The sequence below is a fragment of the Olea europaea genome, chromosome 9 (assembly GCF_002742605.1).
Source record: "Olea europaea var. sylvestris chromosome 9, O_europaea_v1, whole genome shotgun sequence".
Lineage (NCBI taxonomy): Eukaryota > Viridiplantae > Streptophyta > Magnoliopsida > Lamiales > Oleaceae > Olea > Olea europaea.
In genome coordinates, this window is record NC_036245.1 from 10,073,479 (window position 1) to 10,089,921 (window position 16,443).

Consider the following 16,443-nt stretch of genomic DNA (forward strand, 5'->3'; position numbering starts at 1 on the left):
TATTATCAATATTTTCGTCGCAAATGCCTACATCAAGTCTGTCGTCGATTAGCAACTGATTTTTATTGTTATTTTGTCGTTAATGCAAATTAAAATTAAAAAAAAAGTATGATTATTATTTTAATTATTCTTTTCTTGAGAATTTAATATATTAAAGTTTATTTCAAAAGTTAAAAAAAATGCTAAAATTCGATAAAATGTACAAACTAAATAACAATGAAAATGGAATTGCAAATATATTCATTCAATTCCTTAATTGTTGAGTTCAAAACAACATAAAATAAAAATAATTTACAAAAAAATTGTTAGATTCCAACTATTGGAGAAACTTTATCTTGTGCAAATGGAGTAAACTTCTTCCCACGAACATGAACAACATAATCTGCAAATAAATAAGAAAAAAATCACCATAAATTTCATAAAATCTATGTTGAAGCAAGAAAATTAAGAAAATCACATTAAAATTGAAGGTTCCTTCAGAAATTTTCATCAACATAGCTTATACATCACCACAAAATGCATCATTTAAGGTCCTTGTACATAACAATTACTGATTGTAATAGCATGAAATCAAGACATTTAATAGCTAATTAATAGTTCATCAAAAGAACATATAACACCTTTAGAGCCACTATAATAAAGTCACAGAATGCATCAGAAAGATCTCTCTCTAGACTCTGTTTAGTGTATAGGCAGAATGCAAACTCATGAATTACTTTCACTCCCCCATATAGATGTGTAATGAAACCAGTACTTTTAGTGCTCGTGAAAATGTTACTGGCAAAAATTCAAGCTTACCAAAGTTTCTAGTGAGTTTCATGCCAAACTGAATAAAAATACCATTAGTAGCGAAAAACAAATTCCTTACGTACATGGGGAGAACCAAAAAAGATAAACATAAAACAAAAGTACCTGCAACTTTCAGCAGCAAGCCTTAAAAGATCGGTATTGGGCTACTCCTCTTAACAAGATTGACCTTTTAAGATGGAACTCCAAATCTTAACACATAAAATAGCAAAATTTTTGATCGGATCATTATTTAATTTTACTTGCAACAAAGAAGTCATAACTTCACGTTCACTACAAGGAAAAGCTACGAAAAAGAACAACTAACGATTGCGGAAAATTATTCTCTCATCTCCTCATGTGCTGTGGGATGTAAAGTAATCTCCTGCAAGGAAATTTAAAACATTACTCAAATAAATAATATTTATTTCAGGAAAAAAGTATTATGAGATGAGCTTTGACTTACACGGTGTACACCAGTAGAACAAGGCTGTCTTCATAATCAAAAGCTTTTTATGTGCACCTCAAAGTCTTCATTACCATAATCCCGTTGTTCTTGATGAATTTTCAGAGCTGAAGTTTCGGCATTTTTGCGACAATAATATACCACAATCTCTTGTAGTGTTGAAATCTTGCCAAATTCAAAAGGAATCGCCTTCAAAACATTACAATTTTTCAGCACCAATCTTTCGAGTATAGGGAAATGATCCTCTGACGAATTCCAGTCTTCAAGGTACACGTAATATAATTCAAGGTATTTGAGTTTCTGGAACTCATCATCCTTGGTGTCCCAGATTTTTCCTTCAAAGCTTGTACATTCTAATTTCAGTATCTCGAGGTTGGGCAATGTCCCGATTAATGACATAATTTCCAAAGACAAACTCATATATAAAAGAGTGAGCTTTTTTATATTCATGGGAAATTTAAACACTGAGTAGTCACCTTTAAATTTTCTTTTGCCATAAGTTAAAACTGAAAGTGATTCAAGCTTAGAAAGAAAGTTGAGATCAGGAAAGTGATTTACTGAAGTTTCGCATTTAAGCGTACGAAGATTTGGTGAACATCTCAAGATTGCTTCATCTTTCGGATCGGAAATACGAACGTAACGAAGGGTTTGTAGACAATTTATTTGAGAGCCATCACAATCCTTTGTGAATCTTGAGATATGATATTTGTTATTGACATATAGATGTATTAACTTAGGCATACTGAGAAGGTATGATGGTACTTCACTTACAGATTTCAAACGAAGGTATTCAAGGTGATGGAGTTTGCCTACCGATGGCTCTAATGTTAGAGAACTCAAATACCTCAAATCAGGCATAATTTTGATTCCCAGTCGAGAATTTCCACATTTCCATGAATCCAATATCCTATTTTTTTCCAAATTAACAGAAATGGAGAAGGCCCCGGGGAGATGATGATGATGATACCGATCCATAAACAGGCGACGGAGACTCTCAGATATCAATAATGGTCTAAAGAAGTAGAATAATAAGAACGAGGTGGATCATCGTCAGTTTGACACGTCAACCAACATCAGTAACAGCAGCAGCAACATCGACATAATTACAACAAATTAGTAGGCTAAATTGGAAAAGAGAAGTAAAACGAGAAGGAATCAGAAAGAAAGTGAGTTAACTTACTGTTGAAATGGAAACATTTCCTCTTCTACATATATTTTCTGGCACATATCAAGTACTAAATCGTGGAGATTACAAGCTTTTACTCTGTTGTTAGATCTTCTTTTGACAACTTGCAGCAGGCTCCTGTCAATTAATTCCATTAGATACTCCTCTGCTACATGTTCTAAGCTCTCGTGCTCCTTTTTCTCTATGAGTCCTTCGGCTATCCATAGTAATAATAGCTTCCGAACTGGAATTTCCTCCTCTTCTTGGAATGCAATAAGATAGAGGAAACATGGCTTCAAGTGATTTGGTAAATGGATGTAGCTAAGTTTCAATGTGGGAATGTAGTCATCGGCTTTTTGGAAAATGTGACAACGTAAACTTTCTGCAACTTGTCGCCATAAGCTTTCATTTTTCTCCATCTTTGAAAGAATTCCAGCTATCAAAACTACTAGAAGTGGTAATCCCTTGCAATTTGCTGCAATTTGCTTACCAATATCTTGCAGCTCTCGAGGGCAACATTCTTTCTTGAACACTTTCTGCTCTAATAAATTCCAACTGTCACCTGGAGATAGGAGAGGAGGTTCAATGATAACCTGAGAAATTTTGGATGCCACATTTTTCAGCCTACTGGTGAACAATACTCTGCTTCCATTTGTGTCCTCTGGAAATAACCTTTTCAAATCTTCCCATGCTTCTTTATCCCATAGATCGTCCATAACTACGAGGTATCTTCTACCCTTTAAATTTTTGTAAAGAACTTCGGCCAAGTCTTCGTCTTTCATTTTTAACATCTCTTCTTTGTCAACGTCACTTAAGGAGCTCAAAATGTCAATCAACAGCTTTCTCTTATTGTAAGATTGAGAAACAACACACCAAGAGAGCTTATCAAAATAGTACGCAACATTGGAATGATCGTATATTTTCTTTGCTGAGGTTGTCTTGCCAAGTCCACCCATTCCAACGATGGAAATAATCTGGCGGCGTTTTGGTCCTCCAACAAGCTTGTTCACAATTTGTGTTGTCATGTCCTCTAAGCCCACAACGATCTCTTCTGCCATGGGACTGCTGTTATCTTGGGATGATGATACATGACTTGGACTTTCTGCAACTTGTAGGCTTCCAATTCCAACTTCACTTGACACTGCAATACTATAATATTTCATCTTCACTAGCACAACCTCAATCCTTTCTAACAGAACAGAAATTGCAAGATCCATTTTGGTGGAGGTAACAAGATCTGTGGTGAAAAAGAAAGAATGCAAGAAAAGTCCTGCTTCATTAAATACAGCTTCAATTTCTGTGAATATACTTTTCTTCTGTTCTTCCGCATCGCTTGGAATTGGATAAACAAGAAAGGTGAGCAGAAAATTCAACCCCTGCTGAAGAATTTTGACTCGATTACTCACAAGAACGGTCGAATCCTTTTGGCAACTAAGCAATTCTCGAATACTTTCAAAAAGAAAGTCGATGAAGATTTCCCAATGTTCATTTACATTGGAATTATTTGAGATGGGTGTTTGAATTGTGAAAAACTTGTTAAGCTCTGGCATGAAAGTGAGAATGATTTCTAAAAATTTTTTGCAATGTTCTTTATCAAGACGAGAAAAGATCTCTCCATATAAGATGCAGTAAGCTGAATCATCAAGATACTTCAACAGATCATGCAGATCACACAAATCATGCATATTAAATGCTATGAAATCGCGTCGATCCAGGCATTGCAATACTTCTGTTGCATATTTGAGAAAAGTTAAAAAGTGTGGGCCGAGCCATTGAAAGCTAAGATTTTTTTCTTCTCCATCAAGCTTTAAATCTTGCAGATGGGAAAGAAGACCTGGGTTCTTAACTAGACGTGACAGATTTTCGATGGAGAGATTCTTCGTTTTTGCTCTGAGAGAGATTGAGTTAGAGAAATTCATCATGTATTGTTGGGTTGGGCAGAGACTAGAGAGAGATTAATGAGAGTGAATGTAATCACAAATCACAATATTGTTGGTTTGAGACAAGAGAGGGATGATGAGACTGTGTGTTCAAGGACAACTAATACGTTTGGCCTCTCAATTCATTCATTTTATTTTAAACGGCAAGTTGGTTGAAGCTACACATTTACCTAGTTAATCTGCCCTTTTTTTTTTTCTTTTCTTTTTTTTTTTTTTTGGGTCCTTATGGAAATCGGTGATCATCCATATTGAGATAATTAATTTTTATAGAAAATGATGATCATCCATATAAGATAATTTTCATGATATCAAAAGACGAGTAGGCTAATATCATATGAATGTTTTGTTATTTTTTTTTTGGAAAAAAAAAAAAAAAAAAAAAAAAGAGAATAGACCTTCCATTTTTCTACCACATATTCTATTTTGACACCAAGAAATGAGGTTTTTCTAGAAATAGAAATGAATTGTCAGAAATTTATTTGCAAGTGGTAAATGCTTGTATTTCATTTCTAGTTCTCACCATAAATCTCAACCGAAAGAAAGAAATAAACTTATATAGGAATCCATGAAACTCTTTTCACCCTCAGAAAAGAATTCATTGAACGATCATCGTGGGATTCATGAAAACGATCAAAAGTTCAGTAACTCATGAGTTTCAATCTCTGCAGATGAAATGTACCAGGCAAATTAAGAATAATGATCACATGTTATATGGATTTGATCAAAAGGGGGACCATCCTCCTTTCCAATCCGAGGCATTTAGATTTTATTTTATTTTTTTTGGCTTTTCAAGTTAATGGTCGGTGCTGAAAGAATTTTAAAAGATACGGGTAATGAATAGAATACTGGTGACCAATAATACAAAGGATATTTTTTGTTGAACATAGGGGGCTACATAAAGGTGTTCATAATAGACACCCAGCGACCGGCACTCCCTCCAATAGGGGGCCGTCGGGCGTCCATTATGGACACCCTTATGTAGTCCCCTATGTTCTTGTAGCAAAGTCCTAATACAAAAACATAGATCAGTGTGTACTGTTAGGGAAACATTTGGAGATATATATATATATATATATATATATATATATATATATATTTTTTTTTTTTTTTTAATATTTCCCTTTTATGGTTGAAATATTTGAAATCTCCAACTTGAAATGTTCCTTGAATGCTTAATTAGGAGAGCTTAGCTGCCCTTTTCCAGGTTACATTTAGTTGTCTTGTAGTCTCTTGATGAAATACATGACATTAACTTCCACGTGTCAATTTTAATTCTATAGCATGATCATGCGGAGAATTGAATTCTACTTGATTGTTGTGTATTTCATTTAAATTCTTTGACAGGGTTATATCTTTTTGTGACTTTAATAATTCTTTGATTTACCAATGAATGATATCAATTTAAATGTACCTAACTTGAGTATAAATATTGTTGATGAAATAAATTCTTTAAGCGTTTTGGGTCGATGTCAAGTAAGACCGATGTGTTTTGCTCGATTGATAGTATCTTAGCCCTTTTTTATTATTTGTCTCTATAGATCTACAAAACAAATGTTTTTTTTTTTTAATATAATGACAATAAAAAAGGAGTCAATTAAACTATTCTGATAGGGTTTTGCAACAGGTTTTAAATCCAGGTGCAGTGTGGCGGCGTCTGATTGGTTGATTTTTTGTCTGTTTTTTCCGAGTGCCCAATGCCCTGTTGACAAGTGTGCTCTGAATTTAAAACCTGGATTGAATCCCTGATTTTCTAGCATTGTTCGAAAGGAATTCTGATGATCAATTCAGCTCTGACTAACCGAATCAAATATTTGTTTTGTAAATAATTTATCTTGTGCTTTTTTATTTGGATAATTCTAAAGGTACACAAGTGTGTACCTAAGGGGTGTCACGAAAGGACACCGGGCTGCTCCCTATTGGAGGGGGCGCCTGGCTGAGCACCCATAGCAAAACCCTTTTTATTTACCTTTTCAATGACTTGCATTTGGGGATTGAATTACATTGTTTGTATGAATGGATTCAATAACAAATGGGAAGCTTCCATGTTTATCCTTCCTTCTTCGACAATCGTAGCTATTAGCTAATTGTCTTCGAATTTAAAATGGTATTAGAGAATGAAAAGAACAGGCAATTGGACGAGAAATTTGTTTCCTGCAAGGTACTGGTTGGTGAGTTGATTTATAGATACTAAACTTCAATTTAATTTCTGATTTCGTCATTGTGTTACATTAGTCACATATTGTTCTCCCAAAAATGGAAATTACTTCGTTTACATCATAGTCATTCAGTCTATTTATTAATTTCAACGCTTTCTTGACATGCTGTAGTGAAAGTTGGCAAGTTATATAGTGATTATGCGAAAAATTTATCGTGCCATGCCTTTTGATTAAACAATTTGATCACTTTGAGAAACGACAAGTGATCAAATTGTGAAATTTGTAAAACTAATTAATATGTAACCACATAAATCGAAATTTACTGGAAAAAATAATAATTGCGATCACATGTAGGTTTTCTTTTGCTAACTTCTTTATTATTCAGAAATTTTTAAAAAATATATTACTTTAAACCGGCTAAAAGAAAGTACCGTGAAATGCAATCACTGCCTTTTCAGCTTCAACTAAGTAGACACGTGCGCAGCGTCTTTTGATTCAAATATCTCGATAACTACAGAAAACCGCACATGCACTTTTGTCTATTCTAATATACAACAATCGAAGAAACATTTTAAAATTGACATTGTACTAATAAATTGTCGGAGCTTTTACAATTCAAAGAAGACGTTGAAAGATTGAAGTTCCAAAATACCCCATTCTTCTAATTTAATTTACAAAATGAGCCCCCAACTATAGTAAAATAAAGAAAAACTGGGGCAAATTCAATAACGGTTACTGAACTTCCAGTAAAATCTCAATTGAGATGCTAAATTTTATTTTGCCTCAATTAGGATCACTAAATCTCAATTTAATTTCTAATTTCATCGCTATGTTACATTATGTATTATTCTATCCGAAATTGCTTGGTTTACATCATAACTCATTTAGTGTATTTATTAATTTCAACACTTTCTTGACGTGATTTAGTGGTTAGTAGGCAAGTGTTGCATAATGCTTCTTGATTAAATAATTTTTATCAATTTAAAAAATGACAAAATTTTAATAATATGATCACATATGATATGGAATATGATCCTCCTACATTATTCTTAGTTGAAGAGGTACAATCAAACTTTTTACAAATCGAATACTTTGCTCTTGATTTTTAAATGATTTATATTTGACCCGAAAAAATGCAGATTTACGTTTAAAAAATATTTCTTCATTAATATTTTCCTCACCATTTTCATCCCTTTGATTTCGAATAGTCATTTTATTAATATTTTGTTCATTACAAGAAAATGCATATTTATGTCTAAAAAATCTATAGCTTATCTAATACAAACAATCAATTCAAGCGATAGAAAGAAAAAAACATATAACCAATATTCAATCAAATAAATACAATTCGTTAAATACAAGTTAAATTGAATATAATCAGTTCAAATACATTCTATGTCCACAAATAGGATAGGAGAAAATGCAAATTTAGGTTCTAATTAATTAAAAATTTGATCAGAATGTGAAATTGTAGTAGATGTGATAATTTGTTGAAAAATTATAGACAACTAAAAAAAAAATTAGAAAAGTTAAGGTTTTGATAAAAGATGTGAGGGAGAGAGTAAGATAAAGAAAGATAAAAAAAAATTCAAATTTATTGTGATCTTGCCCCTGTTTAGTGGGGTTAAAATCAGATTTTTAGTATATTTTAATAAAAGTTAAAAAGTTATGGTTTTCATAAAATATATTATTAAAATTAATTATTAACTTTGATTTAGATTAAAATTTAAATTTCAATCGATGCCAAACAAAACTTATCCTCCAAAAAAACCAAAAAACAAAATTTAGAAATATAATTTTCACATTCAATTCAATCATATCAACACTAATAGTTTGTATATTTCTTATTCAAATATGAAATATACAAACATATTTTTCTGGATAACACACTGCTATACAATTGTAAAAATAATTTGAAATTATTTTCTTATATCATGAAAATATTTTTTAGATATTCTTTCAAAAACTTTCCAAAAAACTAAAATTCATACACTAAGGGTCTGTTTGATTGCAAAGGTGAAATTTGGTTGGAAAGAAAATGAATTCCAAGAAATTGAATTGATGGGAAATTCTTTTCCTGAGAATTGTCAATTGATAGTGTTTGATTAGTATAATTTTCTAGGTGAAAAATATTGAAATAGAAAGTGTTTTTTATGTCCTTTTGGCTTTGTTTTACATGAAAATTGTCAATTTAAAGAATATCCACTTCTATTATTATTCCTAAAATTTGTTTTCATTGCCAACCAAAAAAAAAAAAAACAAAAAAAAATTTTGATCAAAAAATCATCAATATTTGGTGTTCGTTTGGCTTTATTTTACATGGAAATTGTCAATTAAAGGGAAATATTTTTTTACAATAATTCTTAGAATTTGTTCCCCCAAAAAAAAAAAAAAAAAAAAAGGGCTACTACAATAATCGGGAATTAGAATTCTCTCTATTCCAATTCCTTAAAAAGCTAGAAAATACTGAGTTGGCAAGAAAAGATGGAAAGTGAATTCCATGGAAATTGTAAGCTATCAAACACACCAAATTAGTGGAAGATGGAAAATGTTTTCCATTTTCCATGGAATTCAAGTGTTATCAAACACTACCTAATAAAAATAAGATAAATACAAAATTCGTACAACGCAAGTGATAGTGACTAGTGCTAATAAATATGTTATGTTGCAAAGGTCACTAATTCAAGACTTGCCACAATACATTTTTGGGTTATGCTACAAGTACATTGGGGGCTACATAAGGGTGTCCATAATGGACACTCGGCGGCCCCCTATTGGAGGGGGCGTCGGTGGGCCAGGCGCCCCCTCCAATAGTTGCCACAATACATTTTTGGGTTATGCTACAAGTACATTGGGGGCTACATAAGGGTGTCCATTATGGACACCCTTATGCAACCCCCAATGTTCAACAAGTATTATCCTACATTTTTTATCACATTCTGAATTATTGTGGTAATGAGTTTCCACTGAAATTGGAAATTACATTGTTATTACAAGTAAAACTGAATCTTGAAAAACAGGTGGATAGAAGCAGCTAATGCAGTGCTGGAAGTTTACACCAGAATATTTCAAAGGGTTATTAGTACAAAACATCTCTACCTTTCAAGATTTTTGTGGAAAACATCCCTACCTTTAAATTTTTGGCAATTTCACCCCACCTTTGCCTTTTCTTGTGGAAATCATCATTTTTGTCAATAAATAGCTATAAAATGACTAAAATACCCTTCTATTTAAATTAAAAAAATAAAGAATTAATTGCAATCATAGTCCCAAATTTTAAAAAAAGTTCAAAAGAGTCTCAAATAAATAAATAAATAATTCTCTTTCTTCTCCACCTTCCTCCTCCTCCACCACCAATTTTCATTAATTATTTCGTTAGCTAACAAACAACACAATCCAACAAACAACCAAATAATCCAAAGTTTTCCCAGAGCCTGTCTTGGCTCTTGGTTGGTGATGAGTGTAATTGATTATTTTTCACAAATCAAAGCTTCCATACCCGTGTACGAAAATAGCTGGAATCCATTTTATCTCATTTTTATGCTTACGAATGGTGTAAATAAGGGGTAAAATGAGAAAATCAATTAAAATGTGATTCCATGAATGGAGAAGATGATGAAGATGAAGAGTTTTCTTTCTATTTTCGTATGAAATTGAATTTGTAGTAACAATCCCTACCTTTAAATCGTCTTTGCGCAAAACATCCCTACATTTACATCCTCTTTGCGAAAAACATCCTTACCTTTAAATCGTCTTTGCGCAAAACATCCCTACATTTACATCCTCTTTGCGAAAAACATCCTTACCTTTAAATTGTATTTACGTAAAACATCCCTACATTTGTTAAAAATTATGAAAACCGTCCCTATTAAATCACAGCTAGATACAACCATGTTCATACGCTCTGTAATTGAATGCCCCAAACACCCACTTCAAACACAGCAAAATCAAAGCTTAACAACCAAACTTATAATATACATAAAGCACTAAACTAAAATGATTGAAGAAAATAAACTCAAATTATATTGATTTCTCTTACATCCAAGACAAGCTTTGGGAAAACTCTGGGTTATTTGGTTGTTCGTTCCTATTTGGTTGTTTGTCGGATTGTGTTGTTTGTTAGCTAACAAAAATAGTTAATGAAAATTGGTGGTGGTGGTGGTGCAGGAGGAGGACGGTGGTGGAGGAGGAGGAGGAAGGTGGAAAAGGAAGAGAATTATTTATTTATTTATTTGAGACTCTTTTGAACTTTTTTTAAAATTTGGGACTATGATTGCAATTAATTCTTTATTTTTTTGTTTTTTTTATTTAAATAGAAGGGTATTTTAGTCATTTTATAGCTATTTATTGACAAAAATGATGAAAAGAATGATTTCCACAAGAAAAGGCAAAGGTGATGGTGAAATTGCCAAAAATTGAAAGGTAGGGACGTTTTTCACAAAAATCTTGAAAGGTAGGGACGTTTTGTGCTAATTACCCTATTTCAAAATACACATTACAATATTTCATTACGGAGCATGCTACTTTGCCATGGGGTTTGACCAACCCCATGACAGAAACCCCACAAATAGGGGGTGGGGCCCTCTTTTTTGCGGACCCCACCCCCTATTTGTGGGGTATCTGTCATGGGGTTGGTAAAACCCCATGGCAAAGTAGCAAAAATCTATTCATTATAGGGTTTTCAAAATAGACAGTGGTGATTTGCAGAGCCATATAAATTTCGGGAAGCGACTAATTTGAACAAAGGAAACTTTGAATGCTGATACCCTTACCACAAGAACACTTTGGAAACCCTTAATAGCAAAGTAAAAACATATCTGCACCAGAAATTTTTCTATGGACACCCTAATATAATTGTTTGATATCATAGTAGAAAAAATATAAGATTACATAGTAAAACCAATTGATGCTAATGAATTAAACCACCCAGAATTAATAATCAAATTTCATAAAAAGATTTCGTAAAAGAACGCTGTTTTCAGTCTGTTCAAGCTAATACAAATAAGAGCTGAACTCGGAATAACATGTAAAAGAATTTCAAAAGTCGATCAAACTTAAAAATTTTCAAGATGAATAAACAAACCAACAACTAAAACAACAGCACATGGACACAGGCATGCAACTGCATATATGAGATTGAGAGGGAGGGAGGCAAAGAGACTTCCATTCAGAAAGACCCTAATATAATCAAATTCAAATACTTCGCTCTATAGCATGTCCAAAGACCTCAACGATACAAATGCTTTGACAGACAAACTATAATGTTATGAAAGCAACTCAACTTAAGCAGCACTTTTGGTTGAAAAGTAAGTCGGAGATAGTTGTTTCTTGTATGTTCTGGTTCACCAATTAGAACCACCATCGGGGGATGGGTTAAAATCTGTTGGCCTCGTGATATTCACGTCTTCAAATTCATTGTCATCTGTAACAGCATGTAATAAATCCTTCAAAGTAGCATTTTATATAACAAGAAAAGAATTAAAATCGGACTTTTTTTTTGCTTTCAGTAGAATTCATATCCATGGAATAACCAGTTATGGCATAATTCGTATAGTGAATTAGGCAGTAATCTTGTTCATTATGTTTTTGAGTCCACTTCAATATTTCATATCAAACATGATCTTAAAGTCCAGTGACAGGGAAGACCATCACTCATGAATTTAAGATTATCAGCAATGCTCAGTGTTTCATTTCTTTAAACCTCGGGAAATAATCACGGCTTCCACCTGAATTGCCGAAAAAACTCCCTAAATCAACCCAAAATTTCAGATTATTTTAGCCTTTCAAAAGGAGTTGGAATTGGATAAATAGATAGTCATTGGAAGAAGATGTAAACTTTTCCCTCTTTTCATGTGCAAAAAATATGGCATATATATCTATGCATCTCAATTTTTAAATGACCAAATGCTTCTGTAGTCGAGAAAAAAACATCTGAAGTTAATTACAAGTGATACAGGGGAAGGTTTGAGGAAAGAAGAAAAGACATGACATACCAAATCTAGGAAATAATTTGCGAGAGGATTTGTTAGAGAAAAAGAGAAACAATTCACCTATTCACTTGCATCAATACGAACTGTGGTATGGACAATAATCAAATGCACACACTTCCACATGCCATAATGATAATATTCTCACTTATTAGGTTGGCTTATTTTCTCCTAGAACTTCTAAAAGAACAGGAAGTTGCCTAGTTTCCCTTCTACATAACAATAGAAACCAGACAAAAACCTTCATCCTTTTATCTATGTGATTTTACATCTAAAGCATGAATATATCCAGCTTCTATTCGGAAAACCTTAATGCATGTAACAATTCCTTAATGCACACACATTACATGCAACCTTCAAAATTTACTTTTCTCACCTCTTACTTTCAACCAATGTTCTTAAAAGTGTAAAGCATGGCGAAGTGTGGAGACCAAACTTCGACCTAGGCGAGGCCTAGATGTAAAAAAGCGTTTTTTTTTCTTTAATATTATTTAAAAAATTTTAATCAATCTAAAAATTATTTAACAATTAAAGAAAAAAGCGTTAAAAAGTTTTAAAAAGCGTAAAAAAAGCATGCCTAGATGCAGAAATTTTTTTATTTTTTTTTTTTAAAGAAGGCAATAAATAAATAAATGAACAAAAATAGATAAAAAAAGGTGCGAAAAAGCACGAGACAAGGCATTTTGAGCCCGCTTAATGCCTTGGTGCCACTTTTTAGACACAGCTTTTGCCTTTCAACTAAAGAGGACTCCTTAAAAATCAATTCTGAAAACCATGGAAATCAAGATGACCATATTATTTCATTACAACTTTAAACATAGAAACGGTTCAATTTCAGATATGATCCCTCGATTGGAATATTAAGAGATTCAAGTTCACCATCAGACAGGTCATGACATGCCACACAGTTTTTGTGGTGTTGAAAGCAGTTGAACACACATAAATGCCACCCTAACTACAGCCAGTTCAACTCCAGATTTATGCACCAAAAAATGGCAATAGGGAAAAAGAATTTCTGAACATCTTCCTAAAGTAATGCTACATTATTCTTGAGCATTTCTCACTTTAGGTACAATCAAGACGTTTTGTTGACAAGTATAGTTCAGACAGATAATGGAGTGAGTCAAGTTCAAGGTATTTAGAAAAGAAAAATTGACCTGCAAAAGGCAAATTAAGCCATTGTTTGGTGGGGACTAAAATCAGATTTTTAGTAATTTTGACAAAAGTTGATGAAATGTGTGGTTAAAAAAGTTGTGGGTCCCATTAAACGTGATTAAAATTAATTATTAACTTTAACTACCTACCAAACACAGGCTAAATGAATGTGTTATGGTCCACATAAGTTAAATAATAAATCAGGAACATCTATAGAAAGTAAGAGAACCTTTTCTCAGAGTGAGGGCCACAACAGCATCATTTTCAACCTGAAAACACATGGCAGTTTAACTCAATATATCATACTACCTGCTATGCAAAGGTATTTATAATAAATGTAAGAGCAGTTGCAGCATTAAATTTAAACAAACACAACTTATTTCTGATTCATTTCTTGCCTAAATATGAGAAGATGACTAGCTACCTAAATATAGAAGACAACAAGTTCAATCTTCTATAATTTTTCACATTAGCATTGGAGAAAATACCTTCTGATCTGCCAGTGATTTTGAATCATCTAACACTTCCTTATTTGGCATTAGTATCAGGCGTTGATCATTAACTGGTTGATCTATGAGTTCTTGCAATTTCTCCTTGATTTGTAAAATTGTCTCGCTTGGCACACATGTCAAAAAGTAAGTAATCTTATTACGTTTGACACGAATATACATTGCCTGTGCAATAAATTAATCAAGTATCAATCTATTAGCTTGAACCAACTACTGTAGTAAACTGATAGAATGGTATCAATATGTGGAACATACTACTAAACTTCTCCTGAAATAATATGACAGACCTTCACAAACAATCAAATGGCAATGCGAGAAATAAAAACATCATCCAAAGTCCTTTGTGCACTTTGGAATTCAAATATACGAACACATGCAACAATCATCATCAAAACCAGTCAAATCACATCATTCATAAACCAATAAAATCATCCATAGTAGAACAAGACAACCTATATGTATATCTCCTCTTTTCAGTAAACTACAAAATATGATGTACTTGGATTGGGTGATATCTAAACACAATGTATTGCACCAACTAAAATAATTCTCAAAATCATATTACCTACCTAAATCATTAAGTATGGTCTAAAAGTACAAAACAGATTGCTCCCGTAAACCACCTACAGAAAATAATGAGTAGCTTAAGAGATGACAGTATTTATGTCTAGATTCCAATTCATTAACTCGTCATTCATAAATAGGGATACATGTGCCATCATTTACATTGTTTCGAACATTCTAATATTAACCAACTTGTTCAATGGATCGCGTATGACGGAAAGATGGACTACTTCACCTCAGATAAAGGTGACAGAATTTGAACCTGTGGCCTATGTACTTAATGCACTGAATAGACAGCAATACGCTTTGTGTCCTCTTGCGAGTTGCTACACTATCATTTTATTATTATCCGCTGTTTAATTGAGGGCATGTATTTGGAAGAGAACTTGCCCTCTTCTGTCAATGAATTTGAGAAGTAGCTGTGAAGGGCCAAAGAGACGGGCCATTTTAAAACTAAAACCTATTGCTCGTGCAATCTGAGATCCTCAGCTACTTCTCCCAAGTACAAGTGAGAATACACCATTGAATAAAGGACAGTGGCTTTCCCTCTATTATAAAAATAAGAAAGTAAGCAACAATAAGTAAGGGGAAAGGGGAATGCTCCATGGCTTGGTCTAGGATTTTCTTATATCAACCAGTTCTAACTAGTTAATTTCAGTGCGATATTGATGTCATTATATGGCCATTACTACGCCATCAAACCCATCTGATTCGTCCTCCACTCAATAAGATGAACATTAATGTCCTGATTACATTTTGCGAGTGATGGACTATAATGATAGTAGACTTGGTATTAACAGAACTTCTGATTCAGAAAGGTGATTTGTTCAATATGTGGAACTCCCATTGCAGCTCCCTAATTATTATTCACATTCGAAACAACCTCTATTATACTTCCATTTTTTATGATTAATTAACAAATTATTTTCCATATAATTTCAAGCAGAAGTCAAACATGAAACCTTTACAGATTTAGCTCCTCGCTGAATTAAAACTACCAACAGAGACATAAAAGAACGGAACTTCAATAACACCTGGCAGCGACAATCCTACTTTCAAAATAAAGAAGAATCCATCCAGCTCTTCAGTAAATGGAATATTTCTTGATTGGAATTAAAAACAACAAAAATTATTCAAATTAAACCATTTTAATAACTTCAAGATTCCTGTAAACATCTAAAAATTAGGTCCGCGTAATGTGACATGAAATTGAGCTTTTCCAGTAGAATTGACTGCTTTTGATATGTATAAACATCTATAGATGCACGAAAGTTTCAAGGAAACGAATCAGTGTAAGGAAATCTAACCGTTTGATCATCCGGGCTATTTGGACGCGATGACTGCGACATATTACCTCGAGAATTTGAGGGTTTTCTCTATTTGTTTTTATCGTTTGGTAATTGGGAGAGTGAAAGTTTCGATCTTGTGAAAAGTTGAGCCCTCTGAAAGTTCAACAGCGGTTTGCAAGTATAATTTTGGTGAGGCGCAAGGTGATTATTTTTGGTTTTAAGTACTTTTTTTTTTTTTTTTTGGCCTTTTAAATAATCATATAGGGCTAATGTACTCCGGACTCGAATTTTTTTTTTTAAGGTACTTAAACATCTTTGAACCAAACTAAGAAGACTAATTTGTTGCTCCCGAGCATAGTCCACTGGTACAAAGGATAGGAGTGAGGTTATCTCAAATCTTGCTGACAGCTGCAATGTGGGAGTTCG

At 33.0% G+C, this 16,443-nt stretch overlaps 2 protein-coding genes across 3 annotated transcripts; both read right to left on the bottom strand.

Moving 5' to 3' along the window:
* Positions 1-223: 223 nt before the first annotated feature.
* LOC111399626 (putative late blight resistance protein homolog R1A-3) lies at positions 224-4,439 on the bottom strand. Its single transcript, XM_023027050.1, has 4 exons — positions 2,433-4,439; positions 1,253-2,264; positions 913-1,171; positions 224-382 (listed from the first exon to the last, which is right to left on the bottom strand). Exons 1-2 carry the CDS (start codon positions 4,337-4,339, stop codon positions 1,289-1,291), a joined length of 2,883 nt encoding a protein of 960 aa, XP_022882818.1. The 5' UTR covers positions 4,340-4,439; the 3' UTR covers positions 224-382; positions 913-1,171; positions 1,253-1,288.
* Positions 4,440-11,506: 7,067 nt separating this feature from the next.
* On the bottom strand, positions 11,507-16,190 carry LOC111399627. 2 transcript variants are annotated; one of them, XM_023027051.1, is made up of 4 exons: positions 16,036-16,190; positions 14,144-14,329; positions 13,885-13,924; positions 11,507-11,935 (listed from the first exon to the last, which is right to left on the bottom strand). In XM_023027051.1, the coding sequence occupies exons 1-4, from the start codon at positions 16,075-16,077 to the stop codon at positions 11,856-11,858; spliced, it is 348 nt and encodes a 115-aa protein (XP_022882819.1). In that variant the 5' UTR covers positions 16,078-16,190; the 3' UTR covers positions 11,507-11,855. The 2 variants fall into 2 exon arrangements, with proteins under 2 accessions (XP_022882819.1, XP_022882820.1); XM_023027052.1 differs by lacking the exon at positions 11,507-11,935 and adding an exon at positions 11,942-12,239.
* Positions 16,191-16,443: the final 253 nt, after the last annotated feature.

Excerpts from the sequence above, each read along its gene's own strand:
- LOC111399627 (XM_023027051.1), bottom strand. The coding sequence starts at position 16,077 with ATGTCGCAGTCATCGCGTCCAAATAGCCCGGATGATCAAACG. Across the intron at positions 14,330-16,035 it reads ATAGCCCGGATGATCAAACG|GCAATGTATATTCGTGTCAA; the intron begins GTTAGATTTCCT and ends TTTATTGCACAG. Across the intron at positions 13,925-14,143 it reads AATCACTGGCAGATCAGAAG|GTTGAAAATGATGCTGTTGT; the intron begins GTATTTTCTCCA and ends ATGTGTTTTCAG.
- LOC111399626 (XM_023027050.1), bottom strand. The coding sequence starts at position 4,339 with ATGATGAATTTCTCTAACTCAATCTCTCTCAGAGCAAAAACGAAGAAT. Across the intron at positions 2,265-2,432 it reads GAAATGTTTCCATTTCAACA|ACCATTATTGATATCTGAGA; the intron begins GTAAGTTAACTC and ends CTACTTCTTTAG.